The 17,222-nt window shown below is 51.3% G+C and overlaps 2 protein-coding genes across 2 annotated transcripts in view; one reads left to right on the top strand and one right to left on the bottom strand.

The window, feature by feature from the left end:
• Positions 1-17,222, top strand: part of DOCK1 (dedicator of cytokinesis 1) — a 423,011-nt gene that overhangs the window by 188,004 nt on the left and 217,785 nt on the right. The gene's annotated exons all lie outside the window — the stretch shown is intronic.
• INSYN2A (inhibitory synaptic factor 2A) overlaps positions 1-17,222 on the bottom strand; it is a 35,406-nt gene that overhangs the window by 12,508 nt on the left and 5,676 nt on the right. The window contains exon 2 of the mRNA XM_036264870.1: positions 2,213-2,284. Coding sequence (XP_036120763.1) covers positions 2,213-2,284 — 72 coding nt within the window. The remainder of the gene's footprint in view (positions 1-2,212; positions 2,285-17,222) is intronic.

Consider the following 17,222-nt stretch of genomic DNA (forward strand, 5'->3'; position numbering starts at 1 on the left):
GGACTTGGGGGTTGTGATCATCACTCTGATGGAGAGATTCTGAACTCGTTTCCTGAAGGAGAGACCGAGCCCCCTCTTTCTCCGGGACCGCTGTCCTGGGAGCCTGGCTCACGTAGAGGCGGACGGGTCCGCGTGCCGTCTCCACCCAGCTCCTGCAGACACACGTCACCAAGCCAACAGCCCCTCCAGCCACGTCTGTGGTGAAAAGGTCTCTATGAGCAGATGCACATCTCCCCATGTTCTCTGCGACCGCTAAGGGGCCGCGGTGGCTCAGTGCCGGGGTGCGGATGCCCACGGTTCTTCGGAAAGGGGGCCAGAGGCCGGTTGTAAGGGGTTCACGCAGGAGGTGGTTTGAGCCAATTCTAAACAGTAACCACTCAAGGGTAATTTTCTGAGAAAGACAAGTTCCTGTTCTTCACAGGCCTGTTAAATCGCTTTTAATATCACTTTTAATGTAGGTTCCTTCTGGATTTAGAGCCAAATTTATTTAAATTACTTCAGTTACATTGGAGAGTGTCCTAATAAATCCTTTCCAATCGCCCACAGAATGGTAAATGGGCTCACGCGCACCACGCTCGCCCCAAACCTGCCTGCGCGTCTCTGCTCACGTCTGCTGCGTTCAGACTGGATGCGCAGCAGCCCGGAGTCCCGGCTACAGAACCGTGAGGACCCGCATCGGGCACCCACGTTCTTCCCGATTTCCCACCGGCCAGTCAGTGAAGGGAGAGTGCAAGTTGGTCACATCCCTTCCCCTGATTCAGGGCTGCCTCTGAGGTCATCTGAATTTTGTCGGCGTTGTTGACACAGGGAACTTGCCGGGGTGCTGGCTTTTCCCGGCCTCTTTGGGAATGTCGAGAATCACACCAGCACGGGGGTGGCGTGCTGCCCGGGGTTCCCCGGGACGCTGCAGTGCGCCTGTGGCTTAGTCCGCTGTCACCCACCAGGCAGGCCTCGGCCTCAGCGCTCCGGACACCCTGGACCGATGACTGTCCTGGAAGCCATCCTGCGCATCCTCAGATGTTAGCAGCATCCCTGCCGCGCCCTGCAGGTGCTCAAAGCACCTCCCCGGCGGTGACAACTGAAACTGTCTCCCTTCAGACCTTGCCCGATGTCCCCCAGGAGGCAGTGTCCCTCTGTGCATGACCGCTGCCCCGGGGCTGGCGTGACATTGGTGCTGTCTCTGCTCTGTGCTCTCTTTTCCCTTCTTCCAGACCAGGCCCCGGGGGAGCCGGTGCGGCGGGGAGACCCCTGGGCCCTGCCTGCGAGGTCCTGCCTGCCCCGGAGACGTGCGTGGGCCCAGGACTGGGGGGGTTCGGGCTTTCTGCCATGTTGAAGACGCCCTGTCCCTGTCTCCCCCTTTTTGATGAGAAAACAGTAAGTTCGGAGATCCGTTCAGAAGGCGCATTTGGGGCGGGTAGGGTTCCTTTACCCACGTCTAGGTATATAAAACTCTGCAGTTAGAAGTGATTTTGGCAATTTGGCAAATCAACTAAAGTGGTTCATCTTCAGGCTTCATTTTAAAACTGAACTACATCACGCCGCTCCTATCTTGTTTTTTGAAGATTGCATTTCCAGAAAGGAATAATAATAATAAAAGAAGAAGACAGTCACCTCTGAAGGTGGTGACTGTGTCCTGAGATCCTAAATTATGGACAAAAGCTACCCTAGCTTTGCCTGTTGGAAGTTCCCGCCATTTTACGGATGGGGGGACTCTGACAGACTTCAAATGGAAAGATGTGGGGACCAGCTGTGTGGGTCCCAGACGGGGTTACGCCCCAGGACGTACACACTCCGTGAGTTCCCAGGACATACACTGAACATGGGGTGTAAGCAGCCTGGGTCTCCGTGGTGTTCCTGGCACACCCGGGGTGGTGTCCAGCCTTCCGTCTGCACCATCTGAGCGGCTCATACCACACCGCTTTCCCGAAACACACGGTACAGGGCTCCTGGCTCTGGGTTCTGAGGGAGCAGGTCGTCCAACTCAGACCCCTTGAGAATCCACTAAGCTGTGTCTGCAAGATAAACGAGTTCACGCTCGCCCCGGGATCACACACCTGGGGTTGAGCCTTTAGAAGGAGCTTAGAATTAGGGTCAGGGAACGCCCCTTACTTTCTGCCGGACGGAATCCTCCCCGCACGGCCCCAGTGAGCCTGGCCTTTGTGCGCACACGTCCCTCGTCACTCGACGGAACGCGGGAAGGACGCCGACATACCTGTAGATGACACACGCGCTGTTCCTGCACGTGTCGCAGTTGGCTGTGTCCTGCCCCGTCCGATAGGAAAGCCTATGGGACAAGAACAGGAGAGCATTACAAGGGTGGCCGGGGGCGCCTGGCTCGTCCAGAGCGGACACCTCACGTCGGTCGCGTTCCCAGAGCCAGCCCGCGGCGTGGCGACGGAGCCCGACGTGTGCGTGCGTCCCGCTTGGCTCTGGGGTCCGCGTTTGCACACCCCAACGCCGCAGCTAGAGCTGAGATGATACTGAAATTAAATTGAGAATGTGAACCCAGGCTCCTGGATGCAGTAAGTAATCTGATTTGGTTAGAAGCAGAGGGAATGTGGGGTGTTTCTGTGCAGCCTTACATTTGTCGGGTTTTAAAGTAACTGGGAGGGAAAACCAGCTCCAGAAAGACATGGAGGCTGCGTCTGCCCCGAGACCGCCCAGCCTCCCGGACCAGGGGTCTGCACACCGCTGCCCTCGGGTCACATCCCACCCTTGGCCTGGCTTTGTCCAGCAAGCTAAGAATGGATTCCACATTTTTAAATGGTGGAAAAAAATCAAAAGAATGATAATATTCGGAACACATGAAAATCAGATTTCAGTGTTCATAAAGGAAGTTTTAAGACAGTGAAAATAATTTAAAATGTTTCTAAAAGTACCTACACAATATCCTCGGCTCTGCCTCTTGGTTTGCAAATCCCACAGTATTTGTGGAAGGCTGTATAAACGCAAAGGTTTGATACCAGAATTTCCTTGACCAGGCCTTGAATATAACAGCAGTCACCCCGAGATGCTAGTAAGGGGGTTCCTTTCACATTTTCTCTTAACCACTTCAGCTGGCCTTTACAATGTCTCTACCATGCTGGTGTGTGTTTTTCTGAATGTTCCTTTGTACCCGGGGATAGACAGAATAACCAGATCTGTTCAGTTTGTGGCCGAAGAGAAGCTTCCACCCGATTGGCTTGTACACACTTTGGGGGCGGGTTTCCATTTGGGGGTCACTCATCAGCGTGGTCGTGTGCACAGAGGCTCTCTGTCAACACACTCACCGGGGTTCACACCCTCGCGGTGCAAACTTCTCCTGTACGCATCGTGGGCTTGGAAGCGAAAATAACTGGTGTTTTCCTCATTATATTGTGTGTTACATAAACATTGGACAAAGGATTTTCTACTCAGTGCCCCGCTGTCTCTGAGCTTTGGTGAAACTGGGACTCGACCTTGGAGTTTGGTGCATTTTATTTATTGTTCGAGTGACCACATCCTGCCCCGAAGTGCTGCCTGTCGTCGTCTGTGACCCACTCTGGTTGAGCCAGAACTGGACTCACAGTGTGGGGGGCATTTGGGTTGACCTTCATCCACCATCACTTCCCTTTTAGGGCCCCTTTGGAGCCCACCTTGGCTTTTTCCTCTGCCCTTGACTTTGCTGGGAGAGGCAGAGTGAAGAACCCGTGTGTGACCCCCTTCCCTTTTCCTTCACCAGCCCCCCTCTTCACAACACGCCCAGGGGATGCTTGTCCGGAAGCTTCCCACCCGGCTCCAGGTTTGCAGAACCGTCACCAGAGCCCCTCCGGCACTGACCTCTCCATTCTCCACGCCCGTTTCTATCAAATGCCCTTCTCCATGCCGCTCCCCGCGCGAGGGCTTGGCCCTAAGCTCGTGCTGACCAAGGTCATGCCGCGCGGTGCAGTGAGCACAGTGCTCGAGCACGCGTCCTGGCCCTGACGTGCGTGACGTGGCCTGTGTCGTCACACTGTCGGGGTTGCAGGCGAGGGACTGCCCCACCGTGGTGTGCCCACCCCCTGCCAGGGAAGAGGGTGCATGACAGGTGTCTGTGTGCTGGTCAGCTCCACACCGCACACTTTTTCCAAGAAAACAGGCGGAGGGCAGGGGTCATTTTTTAACCCTCGTCTGAGGGCACAGAGAACCTTCCTGTCCTAGACCTTGGGACAAATGTCTTTCAAGCATCAACACCCCTTCCTTGTCTTATATCGTAGGTTTTCCACACGTCTCCCTACATTAGAGCCTTGAGTCCTCAAATTTATTATGCCCCCCGCATCCTGCAGAGGAGGGCACAGTACCGCTTCAGTCCCGGGTCTCACTGCTGTGCGCCCCCAGGCTTCGGGCGCTCCCAATGCCCTTGCCCCTTCTGACTGGTGTCCTGCTCTACTTGTTACTACCAGCCGGGGCCGGCCAGGGAATCCCACCCACAGTGACCAGCAAAGGCGCTGGGCACCTGACATGCACAAGAGGACTCTCTCTAGGACCCTGGGGTTCTCCCGTTAGAATTACTTTCCTAAGCCCTACTGAAAAGACTGTTCTTACCACCTTGTGAAAAGCACATTTCTTCCCTGTTGTGGTCAGTAAGCAAACAGCTATGAAGTGCCTACTAGGTGTCAGGCTTCATTCTGGCTCCTGAGGAGACACCTCTGAACAAATCTGAGCTCTGTCCTTCCCAAACTTACGGTAGGATGGGAGACGCAGACCAGCCACAGGCAAACACAGGAAGAGATGGTGGATGGATGGGTGGGTGGTTCCATTTTGATACTTCTGGGTGCTAGGGGAGTATTGTGGAGGGGGCCTTGGCTAGCTCACTGAGGACAGGTGGTTTGAAATAAAACCTTAATGATTTTAAAAAAAGCAGTTAGTCATCAGACGCTCCCAGGATGAGTGCTGTACGCTGGAGGCCCACCATGTGAACATCGCCATGGGGATGGCGCTGCCATGTTTGCAGGACAGAAGGGGGACCCGTGTGGCTGGGACAGGTGGAGCAAATGGCAGAGGATGGAGTGGAGATTATGCAAAATAGGAAGCTCTTTGGACATTATTTCAAATGGGATGGAAGTCCACTGTAGTTTATCTTCTCGGTGGCTGAAGGACATGGAAACGCGTCCTCGTAACCCCCTCTCTCAGCTGTGTCCTCCTCTGGCTTCGCGCATCCGACTTCCTTTCTCGCTTCTTGCATTGACCACCCTGCCTACCTTGCTCAGTCCTGACGTACGTATGGTTTGGCCGATGTCTGCTCATACGGAGCAGATGAGTCACTCTGTCTACTCTATATGGAGACATATCTGTGGTCCGTCTTTTATTAGCTGATTTAAAAGAGACACTGGTGGTCGGTCAGAGTTCCACCAGGTCTGAGCAGATTTCCAGGATCTCACTGTCATGACCTTTCCTCGGAGAGACCCATGCTTCTCCGGTTTTGTTCCAGACCTTTCTTTAGTTTAAGGGATTCAAATGTTTGGGGTCTGTAGAGGTAGTTTATGGAAATGGAGGTCAATGAGAGATTAATTTGTGGGTAAAGTTTAAAGTGTGGCCTGGTGTCCTGTGGTTTGGTCACAGGCTGCCTCAGCAGCTAATGCCAATCAAGGTGCGCCTGCTAAACTTTTATTAGGCACGAGGGGGTTCTCGACCGAAGGCTTAAACCTGTGCAGTCCATTGTGTTTATTGCTTTGATAACCCATCTAATTGTCCTTGGAGCTTCCAAGCTGTAGGGTTTGGTTTTGCTGATCATTTCATGGTCACATTAGTAACTGTGTTGCAGCATGTGAATGGATGTGTTCCCCAAATATGGACGAAACTGGTGAGTTGTTTCTACAGGATAGAGAACATAAAGTACCGTTAGGGAGTTTTGCTGGTTTTTCCTTCTCCCTTGGAAACAAGTCATAAAACCAATACTTGGCCTGGCCGGTGTGGCTCAGTGGTTGAGCATCAACCCATGCACTAATAGGTCGCCGGTTCGATTCCTGGTTCGGGCACATGCCCAGGATATGGGCCTGATCCCCAGTGAGGGGCAGGAGGTGGCCAGTCGATATTCTCTCAGTAATATCTCTGTCTCTCTTTCCCTCTCCCTTCCTCTCTCTCTAAAATCAATAAAGAAAAAAAATATTTAAAAAAACCCCAATACTTGGAATGATTGTCTTTCTAGATCACTGTTGTCACCCGGAGGAGCAGAAGCTTCTCAAGGGACAGCAGGGCTAGAGCTTCTGTGATGAGTTCGGAGAAGAGAACTTGCGTTATTGGTATACAAGCTGCAGTGGAAGGAAGTCTTGAGTAAAAACTATAAATTTTCAGCCTTGCAGGTTAATTGCCGCATTGGTAAATCTCTCTTCCCCTTTGACTTGAGGAACTTATTACCTTATATAGGTTTCTAATCCTGTGCCTGTCACAATGCCAGGTACACCCTGGGGGTTTAGTTAATATTAATTTAGCCAAATAAGACAGTCTTTGCATTCTCATATTGAAGTTCGGTGAGAGACAAATCTAATGAAAAAAAATTCCAACTGAATGCAAAAAGCAAATGAAAAGTATAAATTGTGAAAGCTCTGGCCCTCGCTTTTTCCCCATTAGGAACACATAGGACCCGGATGACAAGCGTGCTCACAGTAAATATGGATTTTTTCCATGCACTGGTCTCTGAAGTATTGTGTATTTGTTGTCCTGTTACACTTAGCTGCCATTTGTCAGTATTTCCTGGTCTTGGCAATGTAGATGACTTGGAAAACACACAAACAAACGTTCAGCACCAAGGACAGCGCCGAGGGTCCAGGATAATCTTCTCAGTACTTTGTTTCCCTGACTCTTTTGTTTTTCACCCCCACTCCCCCCAGAACACAGTTCCAACTCAAGGACCAATTCTGGGGCCCTGAACCTCTCCTCCCTTGAAGCCCTTCGGACACCACTGGTCTTGGTGGACTTCACTGAAAGGCGAAGGAGACATGAGCTGTGAGACAGATTTACCTAAAAGCTTAGACCCTGTGGAAGCACACAGAGCTGGGGTTGTCGCTCCAGACTTGTTGAAGCAGAAGGTTTTGCACAAGCTATTGTGACCACGTCGTTTTAGTGGAGTCAAGTTTTAAAGTCATTTGCACTTCTGCTTTGCCGTGAGGCCGAGTTCTTCACGAGATCTTGTTCTCCCTCGAAGAAAGTGCAGTGAGGTCGTTTATGGAAGACGGCCTGGGGCTCGCGCTTTGGAAGAAAACATCCGGGGTTCCTTTCTTTAGTGGCCCCTAATTCTCAAGTTCAGTTTTGCAAGCAGGCTTCTGAGTCATCTGCTCCACTTCTGTAGTTGTCATTATATAAAAAAAACTCTTGAATATAAAAATACATATTTGCATATTTATTAAAAAAAAAAACACAACCACAACACGAGGGACAATGTTGGGTGTGCGTGTCCTTCATGATCTCTGTTGCGGATCAAGAGCAAAAGAGGCGATCAGCAATTGAATCTAAAAAAAACGACAAATGACTGTAAAGATGGGATGGCACCCGGCTGAGCTGGTGTAGCTGTGTTTGTGACAAAGCCCAGGAGTGACAGGGGAGAGGACAACAGTCACCTTCCACCTGAGCGACACCACGGTTCTGTCCGGGAATGCAGGGTTTGCACAGCAGGGCCGGGGTGACCGACAGAACCTGCCTTTTCATGGCAGGGAGATGGATGGTGGCCAGGCCCCAGGTGGCGGCGTGGGTTCTGAGAAATGCCAGAGGAAGGTTTCCGACAGCTTTGTTCTGGCCACGTCCAAGCTGCCTGCTCTGTGTCTCTCAGAACTTGAAGATGGGGTCTCAGCGGCAGGCCAAACGATTCTGAGCTCAGAAAACATTTTTGATTGTTTCAGTAGGTCAGGATAGGAAAAGTATACATGCACACACACACACACGTTTTTGATTGTGCGTGTTATCAGAAGCAAAGTCCGGCAAAGTTATCAGCATCTCAGAGAAGAATGGTTGGCAGGTGGAGATTAATTCTACGGCATTTGATAGTAATCACTAGTATCAGGTTATTGGATTGACTTCAATGCACAACAGTGTTTTCTCCACAAGATCTTAAGTTCCCAGTTGAAAATCCTCCTCTCGCCTCCCTGGGACGTTTGATTTTAGATTTGAGGGACGCACTCCCCTGTGCACAAACACGGCCCGTGTCTTGGCATGCAGCCGGCCGTGCCTGGCCTCCGCAGCTCTGTGCGGGCATACACTGGGCGCGGCCCCTTGCCGCCTTGGTGGTCTTTCAATGGGCCGGTGATTTTCTGCAAGTTAGAGCTTCTAGCACATAAGCATAACGGCATTTGAGGGGAGGGCGAAATCAACGCATGCTCCTTCAGCTGTGGTCTTCAGAACATGTTCTCTGGAGCATGAGTGCTGTCGCTGTGCGGTCACCTGAGGGTGAGCCCTTGGCTGGAGGGGCTGGTGCAAAGCGCAAGCTGCTCTCCATGATCATGCCGTGCGCCGCCGGATGTGTGCCCTTCGGATCCGCCCCCTCGTTCTGTCGGTCGTCCCACTGGTGCCAGAGATGCTTTGCTCCTTGTGCGGTCCAGCCCAGGTTTGTGTTCGGCCGTTCCGGCTGTTCCGGCTGTTCCGGCTGCCCTTCCTGATAACCGAGCCTTCCTCTATTTCAGCACCTTAAAGGGCACGTTCATTTAATAGCCTCAAAGTGACGTGACTTAGAAGCATCAAGTGACACCACTACTGTTGTTGGGAGAGGTGAAATTTCAGAACGTGGACAGATTCAGCTGTTTTCCTTGATCCCCCTCCTGTGTGTTCAGCCCTCCCCCTGCCCCCACCCCCAAATCAGCTCTAGTTTGGACTTGTTTCCTCCGGAGTCTGTGTTCTCACTAGGAATTTGCCAGCTTAGGCAGATGATCACCATCCGCTCTTCAGCAGCTAAGATGAATTTAGACTTTCCCCATCTATCCATGGAAATGCAACTATTTATCTGTCGTATGCCCCATTTAGGGATAGGATTTGGGGAACACCCTCACTCAGTTTGTTAAAACAGTGTGGCGTTGATTTTCCTAACAAGCTCCGAGATCACTGGTGGTCAGTAGGAGGCCGGGCTGGCTTGCTTTCCCTGGCGAGGGCGTGGCCAGTTCCCTGTCTCCCACTAGCTGGTAGAGGGCATCTTTCAGCCAGGGGTCCACTTGCTGTGTTAGGCTGAACAGTTCTGTGTTCATTAGTGGCTGGGGGTCAAGCAATGTGTTTGTTTTAACTGAGGTGTTTTGAGGAACACAAAGTGACAGGAACCCCAATTCTTCATGCACCCCCAATTTCCCTGCCTGAGGGATGTCTAAACGAGTTGATTGTTCTGAAGCTTTCTTAGCATTCTAAGAAAACCCCCTGGAGCAGCACGCTCAGCTCCTGCTCCCCATACCTTCCCTGGACCGGAACACCAGCCATTGGTCTCGTCTTGGCACGCCTTTTTCTTTGTTGGCCAATCAGTGCCCGGTGTGCTCCTCGTGGGAGAGGTGCCTCTACAGGGTTTGGATGCACCGGATGGCGACCGAAAGAGCGAATGAAGAATGAGACTAATTGGGGAAGTAGATCTATGAGGCTTGGTTTGACCTTTGTTCCAGTGGAATTTAGCAGCTCTTACTTGACATAAAACTTTTAAAAGATTCACTTCCATGTATTTCGTTCAGAACCTTGAATGTGGCAGGGCCGTGCCTGCGTTCCACTTGCTTTGTAATAATCGCTGCACTGTTTGCGTGCGGGGAATGTTAACCAGGCGCCGTTTATTACCTGGTCCTGGTTTCTCGTCTCCTCTCTTCTGCCTGTAGACGGTGGGCCTGGCACTGGAGCCAACCCCCTAACTGCTGGTTTGTTCGATCTGTCTAGGACTTCTCTTTGGAGGAAAGGACTCTCGCGGAGATTGAGGTACATCAAACTCTCCTTTGTTTACCCCTGAACCTGGAGGTGAACCTTCCAGACAGCCTTCGTATAAAACATCCGTCTGTTAGGGGACCTCATCCAGGGAGATCTACTGGTGGAGGCTTGTGTCAGAGGGACACCCTCTATGAGCAGGACTTAGACTTGACGGTACTTTGAGTCTCAATACAGCTAAAAAAAATGTAAGGGCTCGCCTGGGCACCCCCACACCATGTATAATTGTGGCTCGTTGGAAAGTATGCTGAGGTCCAAACAAATTACTTAGAAATGATATTTTAGAGTAAATCCATTCATAGAATAAGGTGGGTCTTCCTTCCCATTTGTCTTACCCTTACTTAGTATTTTCCACTAACTGTACACACACCGTTTCCCCAGAATCAGAACTCGAGGTGTGGACCCCTGAATAACTAGCTTGACATGCAAACTCCGTGGGTTTTTATTGAACACATGAGGGTAACTGTTAGTACTTAGTGTTCTAATAATAGACCTTAAAGGACTTTGCTAGAAATTAGCTCAAATCACCAAGTGGCTTTCACCGGGCTGAGGCCCACCGCCTGCTTCCCGTGTGTCTATTCTGTGCCTGGCTCTGCTGGGGAGCAGCTGTCGGGTGAGGAAAACAGAGACCTGACCCCGAGACTCTAACAATCTAGAGGATATATGTTTCTAAGAGGAAGGAACTGCTTCTGTGTTAAGGAAGTAGAGTTGTGTTCCTTTGAAAAGTAGCACCCTTTCCAGAGGACTGTTTCTATGCTCCTTCAAGCCAGCATCCTTGGCTCTGGCCCAGCTCCTGTTCCCTCCTAGGGAGCTCAGCATGCACTCTGGTGCATTCCCAGCACCTTGTTTGTGGCTGTCTTACAGAACAATCCACCGTGGATATTGATGAAGCGATTAGGTATCTCTCTCTCTTATGACTCAGAGCATCATGTTGGCCATGGCCACGTCTTAATCCATCTTCCCAGTCTTAGCGTTTGGTTCAGCCTTGCTGTGTGCACCATCAAGACCCATTTCTTCCCTGACACAGAGGCAGTGAATGCCCTCCCTCCCTCCTCTGCTTAACCTGGCACCATCCCCAGGGAACATGCCATACGTCCTAGTCATTATTTTGCTTTTAGTCTGTGTCCCCACTGGAATGTGAAAACCACGAGGGCAGAGATTTTCTTTCTTTGTTGTTCTCTGATGAACATTCAGTGCCCACCACGGGTGCTCAGGAATAGTTTTTGAATGATGGATGAGTGAGTGAATGAACGAATGAATGAATGATGAAGAATCTGTGTGAGTTTTCTGCTATATCAGCTGATTCCTTATACTTCTGGAAAGGAAAATGGATGGTCAGTGTTGTTATGTTAGCAGCTGGATCCGGTGAGAACGTGTATCTAAAGGCATCACTGTCATCCCACCTTAAATCCCCCCACACACGGAAAAGGTTGGTTTCGTCTGTTCCCCACACCCAGTTGTGTGCACCTGAACCAGCCCCCTCCTCCTTCCTTTATCTCAGAAGCAATCCTGGTGAATGAGTTTCACTGAGAAACACCCCACTGGTAATGAACTCGGTGGCTTTCTTTAGGCAGTGTTAACAAAGGAACTTTTATTGGCCTAGCCGCTCTCCGTAAGTGGTGGCTGTGAGGGAAGCTTTCTGTGCTTGTTTTCATCACAAAGAATTACGGGGAGAGAGGATGGTGGTCGGTGGTAGACACTGGCCACTAGTATGAAGAGTCAAGCGCCAGTAGGCTCTGGGCCCCTGGGAGGAGGCTGGAGTCCGCTGCCCACCTTGCTTTCTCCCTCGCCCTCTGCCTCACTTCCAGAATGACGTCTCGCGGTTTGCCCTCCCTCAGCCCTGCTCCGTCTCCCTGCTGCTTCCCTCTGCCCAGAGCTGTGCGTGACGGAGGAGACGCAGCGTATCATTACCAGGGCCTGGACGTTAGGACTGTCAGCAGTACATGCAGATGGACACAGACGACACAGACATGAACCCTGCTATTAGGGCAGTCCTTTCTCTTAAGTGCTCTGTAATCATATTCCCTGATATAAAATCACTAGGTAAACACCAGGGAAGATACCCGTGATTATTTTTGCGCTTGAACTGCCTGGTTATATACTACAACTGGCAAAACATACACTTTCTTTCATTCATTTCTGGAATCAAGGAGATTCCAAGTGGCAAAATGATGACAAAAATGACAAACATGTCACTGGTCCCAGGGGGTATCGAGAGTAGCTATTAATAAGGAAAACAAGTCTTTAGGGCTGAGTCGATTAACTTGCTTTTTTCCCGGAGAAGAGATTAAGTTTAAGCTATAATTGATTGACAATTAATGAAAATAAAGTTTGGTGGCCCTTGCTGCCAAGTAGGGTGCACACAAGCATGTGGGTGTCCTACATGACAATAGACTCTCTTCTGGGCTCCCATTCTTCTTCAGCCCTGAGACTGTCCAGGGGGATGAACTTACAGAGCTTTTAACTTGAAAGTATTAATGTTGTTCCTTGGCCACTGGTTTCCATGGTAAACAGCCACAAGGGCTTTTACCTTTGATTTATTGTTTCTTTTGATGTGGTTTTTTTTCAAGAACAGTTTACTTAACAAATTTCAGTCAGAACTTACTTTGTTTCAAAAGCCTGACTTTGTTTCTATGTTTGTTTCTTTCTTTTTTCTTTTTAAACAAATGTTTTTGATTCCTTGTAGCTGAAGATGAAAATCTTTACATTTTGGTGTCATCATTTACAAAATTCTTGTGTCCAATAGTGAGACTTTTATCTGGGGAGATAGCCTATTGCTGTAACCAGCGAAATAGTGACAGAAAAAAATGTACTCCATCTTTAGTCAAAATAGGCTTATTTTAAGGTCATCTTTATGAAGTCAGTTCTTATGAACATCCTTTCAAATGTGGCCTTCTGAATACACGCATGCTTATTTCATGTTGCGTGGGGAGCTCTCCTGCAGCTTGTTCACTTGCACTTGGAAGCGCCCTTGAAGTTAGAGCCACGTGGGCACGCGTGGTTCTGGGGGGGCAACTCACGTTACAGGCCATACAGAAGGGCCCTGCGGTGGTGTCTCCAGGAAGGTGGCTCATGGACAGATTTTGTCCTTGGATCTCAGGTCCCTATGCTTCAAAATCAATGGCCTTGATTTTTCTGAAATTACTTCCCAGAGGGGATTCCTCTTACTGATTATGAATCCTTAAAAATTGGCATTATTGCCCCGGCCGGTTTGGCTCAGCAGTTGGAGCGTCGGCCTGCGGACCAGAGAGTCCCGGGGTTCGGTTCCTGCTAGGGGCACATACCAAAAAAAAAAAAAAAGGCATTATTTCTGGAATCCCTTCAAATGGTGGTCTCTGCTCTTTGCTTTCTCCAGAACATAAATTTGCATGGCCTTCCCAGGTTTGGGGTGTGGGGGGCTCTTATCCCCTTTCACTAGATGGAAGAACCCAGACTTGCAGTAATAACAAAAGTGCCTGCTTTTTAACTCTCTGCAGACATACCAGGTTCCTGTTTTCAGAAGAGGAACAGGTGCTTGGGCCCGAGGGGCCTAGATGTGAATTCTGAGGTCCCCATGTCTCGACTTTTTGATCTTAGGGGACGTTACTTAGCACATCCTGTAGTCTCCCTGTGGAGGTAATTCCTATACTGCAGTGTTTTCTTGTGAGGATGAAATGAGTGCAGGGGGGCTGGCTGGCGTATTGGGGTGCTCAGAATAGGTGAGCTTTGTAGACGCTCTGCTCAGAGACTCATTGCCCTGGGACTCTCCCACAGATCCACTAGGAACTAGACCACAAAGCATTTTTGCACAGCGTAGTGGACCCTGCATGGGATTTTAAAAAAGTATTTGAAAACTAGAACTTGCATTTCATCCCATTAAAAAAAAAAAAAATACAGATTCTGGGACACAAATCCATAAATTCCATAAACGTCCACGTCATGCCTTGGACTGCCCATTGGTCTGCAGATGGGGGTCTGAACTGCCCCGTGGCTCAGTGGGGAGGCTTGGATTTACCCACCAACCTAAAAGGCTGGGGAAGCATTGGGAATCTCTGTTGGCATTCTGCACAGGAAGGTTATTTAAATTACATCTTCAAGTATGTGTGATTCCCTGCATGAAGCCCAGAGCAAGAATTTGGAATGCGTTTTATATTCTGTGAAATATATTTGCTTCATTTTTCATATTAAAAATGGAAAGGCTATTATTTTTCAAGAACCTAAAAATAGTATTTACAAAGCTATACATTTACAAGCTACAGAGAAGGCTCCCCATGGCCTGTGCATTAAGTGAGGAAAATGCTAGAGAGGATACGATGCGGGTTTCCATTTCAAAATCATCAGATGTGACAACTCCTACTTGGACTTTAAAAATGGAATATTTTATCACAAATATATAAAAGTCATTAGTTGCCGCAGAACAAGAAAAAGAGAGGGACAGAGGCCAACTCCAGCATGTCTGGTCGTGGAAGGGATGAGGATGGTGAGGTGTCAGGAGGAGAAAAGGATGGGACACAAGATCGCTGCTCACGTTTATTGATGAACGTCTGCAGCGAGGGTCCTCTGCCTCCCTGTCCCTCTTTCTCAACTTTTGTGAGTGTGCAGACAGTGGCTGCAATGGCAGTGTTCTTTCAGACATCTCTGAAAATTTGTATCCAGAGTGGAAAGAAGCCTTGAGCGCCCCCCCCCCCCCCGGACCGTTCTCTGTAACCCGCAGCCCAGGGAGGCTAGGCCAGGATGTCCCATCCCGTGTCCTGGCTCCGCAGCTCTTCCCGGGACACCAGATGAACTTGCCCTGCACAGTGCTCTGAAAACAAGTCCAAAGCTTCACGTCTCTGCTCTGTAACCCTCAGCCCCTCGTAACCCTCAGAAATAAACCAGCCTGTGTCCTGAAGCAAAAATGTATCTCTGCAGGTATTCAGCTTGCTTAACCTCCCCGCGTGTCAGCGCTCGGCAGGTCGCTTCTCAGTAACAAAGTAACTTGGAAGGCAGCAACTGTTACCAAGTGCACACGCCATCCTGGACAGAGAACCCTGTCTTCTGTATTTCATTTAATCTCCCAGAGAAGCCCAGGAGGCAGGTATTCTTAGCTCTTTTACAGAGCAAGACGCTGAGGTTCAGAGAGGTTAATAACCCGCCCAAGCACAGTTAGGGGAGGGAGGGGCAGGACAGAGTTGCCAGCTCTGCGCTGAGCCCGGGTCCTTCCACTCTGCTCCCCTCCCGGGTTTCATCCCCGGAACCTGGGACAGCCAAGTGCCTGGGAGGCACGCCGCATTCGGCTGGCTGGACTGTTTTCAGATGCTGTGAGCTACCGATGTGCAGAGAGACACTGAAATTGATGTATCCAGAACACTGGCAAATGGAGTGCTTAAGCAGGGAGTCGGGAGGGACGGAGTCCATTTGGCAGGATAAGGACCCTTTGGCTTCTGATCCCACTGCCGCACTGCTTTCTCCTTGATGTCACGGTGGCCTGCTTTTCTGTGATGCGCCCTGGGCCAGACGCCTGGAAGACAGCCTTCCCGAGAAGGCCCACAGGCTCGTCTGCAGAGCCGCAGAGGCTACTGAGAGACGAATGTCCCCCACCTCCCCTCTTGGAAATGTGGCCGTCCCTGCTAGCCAGGTGGAAGACTTTGATCTCAATTAAGTGGGTAGGTTTTGGCAAGAGCGACCCAGTTGTCCTTGGACAGGGTGCCCAGCCAAACTGAGCTGTCCCTTTGGCTTTCGGAGGGGGCCCCTTAACATCCAGACCTCGGGGACTCCATCTCTGCCTTGGCTGCAAGTTTCCATGTTGGTCCTTTCTGCTCTGTGACCGCAGTGACCTAGTCCCCCATGCTTCGTCCGTGATGGCAGCATGGCTTCTGTGCGGGCACGGATAATGAGAGCGAATTGCAGGTCTCTCATCCCCCAGCTCCTTCTGAAGAGCACCTGGATTGGAGTGACTTGCAGGTACATAAGTTCAAGCAGGTACAGCATCTCCGCCCATCTCGCATCAGTCCGTAGGTGAAGACGAGTCGCATCTCACAAGGGTGTGCTGTGATGAGCTCTTCTCACTGGTGGGAGATCTAGAGATTTTCCGTGTTTGGCAGAAACGCTGTCATGCAGGTACTGGGCATCTGAATTACAGGGATGGGTTGCACACGCACAATTCCCAAGCAGACTCCAAAGGCTGTGTGGGCTGATGAGCCACTAGGCGTAGGCCGGCACAGGGAGTGGCCTGTGACCCTCAGAGGTGGGCCTGACTGCCCTGGACTTCGTCCCCTCTTCGCCGGCACAGTGTCCTCCACTGGGGAGACTCGAGGTGGAGGCTTCCCGAACATGTGAGCGAATGATACACCTCTCTACCTGGAAACCGCACACCTGGGGTGTCCTGCACCCACTTTGGGCCTGGCTTTCAGTTGTGTCGATGTGGTCACTGTCTTCACAAGGCCACGGCACGGAGGCTGGCAACCTGGCCCGTGGCCCGAGCTGGCTATGGCCTGTGTGTAAGCAAAGCTTCATGGGAACACAGCCCTGCTCCTTGGGGTGTGTACCGTCTGTGGCTCCTTTCGTGGGACAGTGGCAGGGCCACGTCATTGTAACAGACGCGTGGCCTTCACTGCCTAAAATATTGACCGTCTGCCCCTTTGCAGATAAAATCTGCCAACACCTCCCAGGCCAAAAACTGGCCCCGAGGTCTTCCAGAGCCTCGGCCCCGGGCCGTATCTTCCTCTCTGCTCCGCGCACACCCTCCCCTCTGGCCCCACCTCGCGGTGAGAAGGCAGACGACGTCCGCACACTGGTTTGTGTTGACGCGTCGCTGTCCCTCAGCCCTGTATGCCTGTCTCCTCGGCACAGCACCGAGTGCTGCCCTCACCGGCCCTGGTCTCGGGATGTGCACGGCTTGTATTTCCTCCCACCGTGGTTTCTGGACTCGGAGACCCGGCCTCCGCCAGGGAAATGCCCTTCCCGGTGAGGTTGAGCAGGGCCCTGGGAAGCGGACTTGCAGACCTTCCTGTGAGCTGCTGGCCTCCGTGGGTTGGTCGGTTGTTTAGGATTTTCTTCAAAGTGACAGTATCACATTTGTCCTGACTCGGAACAGCCACAGAGCCCCACGCTGCGTGATTCATTCTGCCTGTTCCTCACGCCTCGGGCCTCCACGTGGCCAGCGTTCTGCTGCTCCTGCCTCCTCCCCCCACGCCGGAGAGCCTGTAGCTACCACCTGGCGGGTGCTGGGGGAGCCTGGCCAGGGACGGAGTCTGCTTCGCTCGGGCCACGGCAGGCCCTGCCCTCCTGCCTGACCGCCTGAGTCACGCCTCCCCCGTCGTCGCCGGGTCTTCCCGGAATACCGGAGAACCCGTCACTGAGCGTCACCACGAGACAGGCCAGCAGCCGGGGTT

This window comes from Molossus molossus, unplaced genomic scaffold, assembly GCF_014108415.1.
Source record: "Molossus molossus isolate mMolMol1 unplaced genomic scaffold, mMolMol1.p scaffold_m16_p_17, whole genome shotgun sequence".
NCBI lineage: Eukaryota > Metazoa > Chordata > Mammalia > Chiroptera > Molossidae > Molossus > Molossus molossus.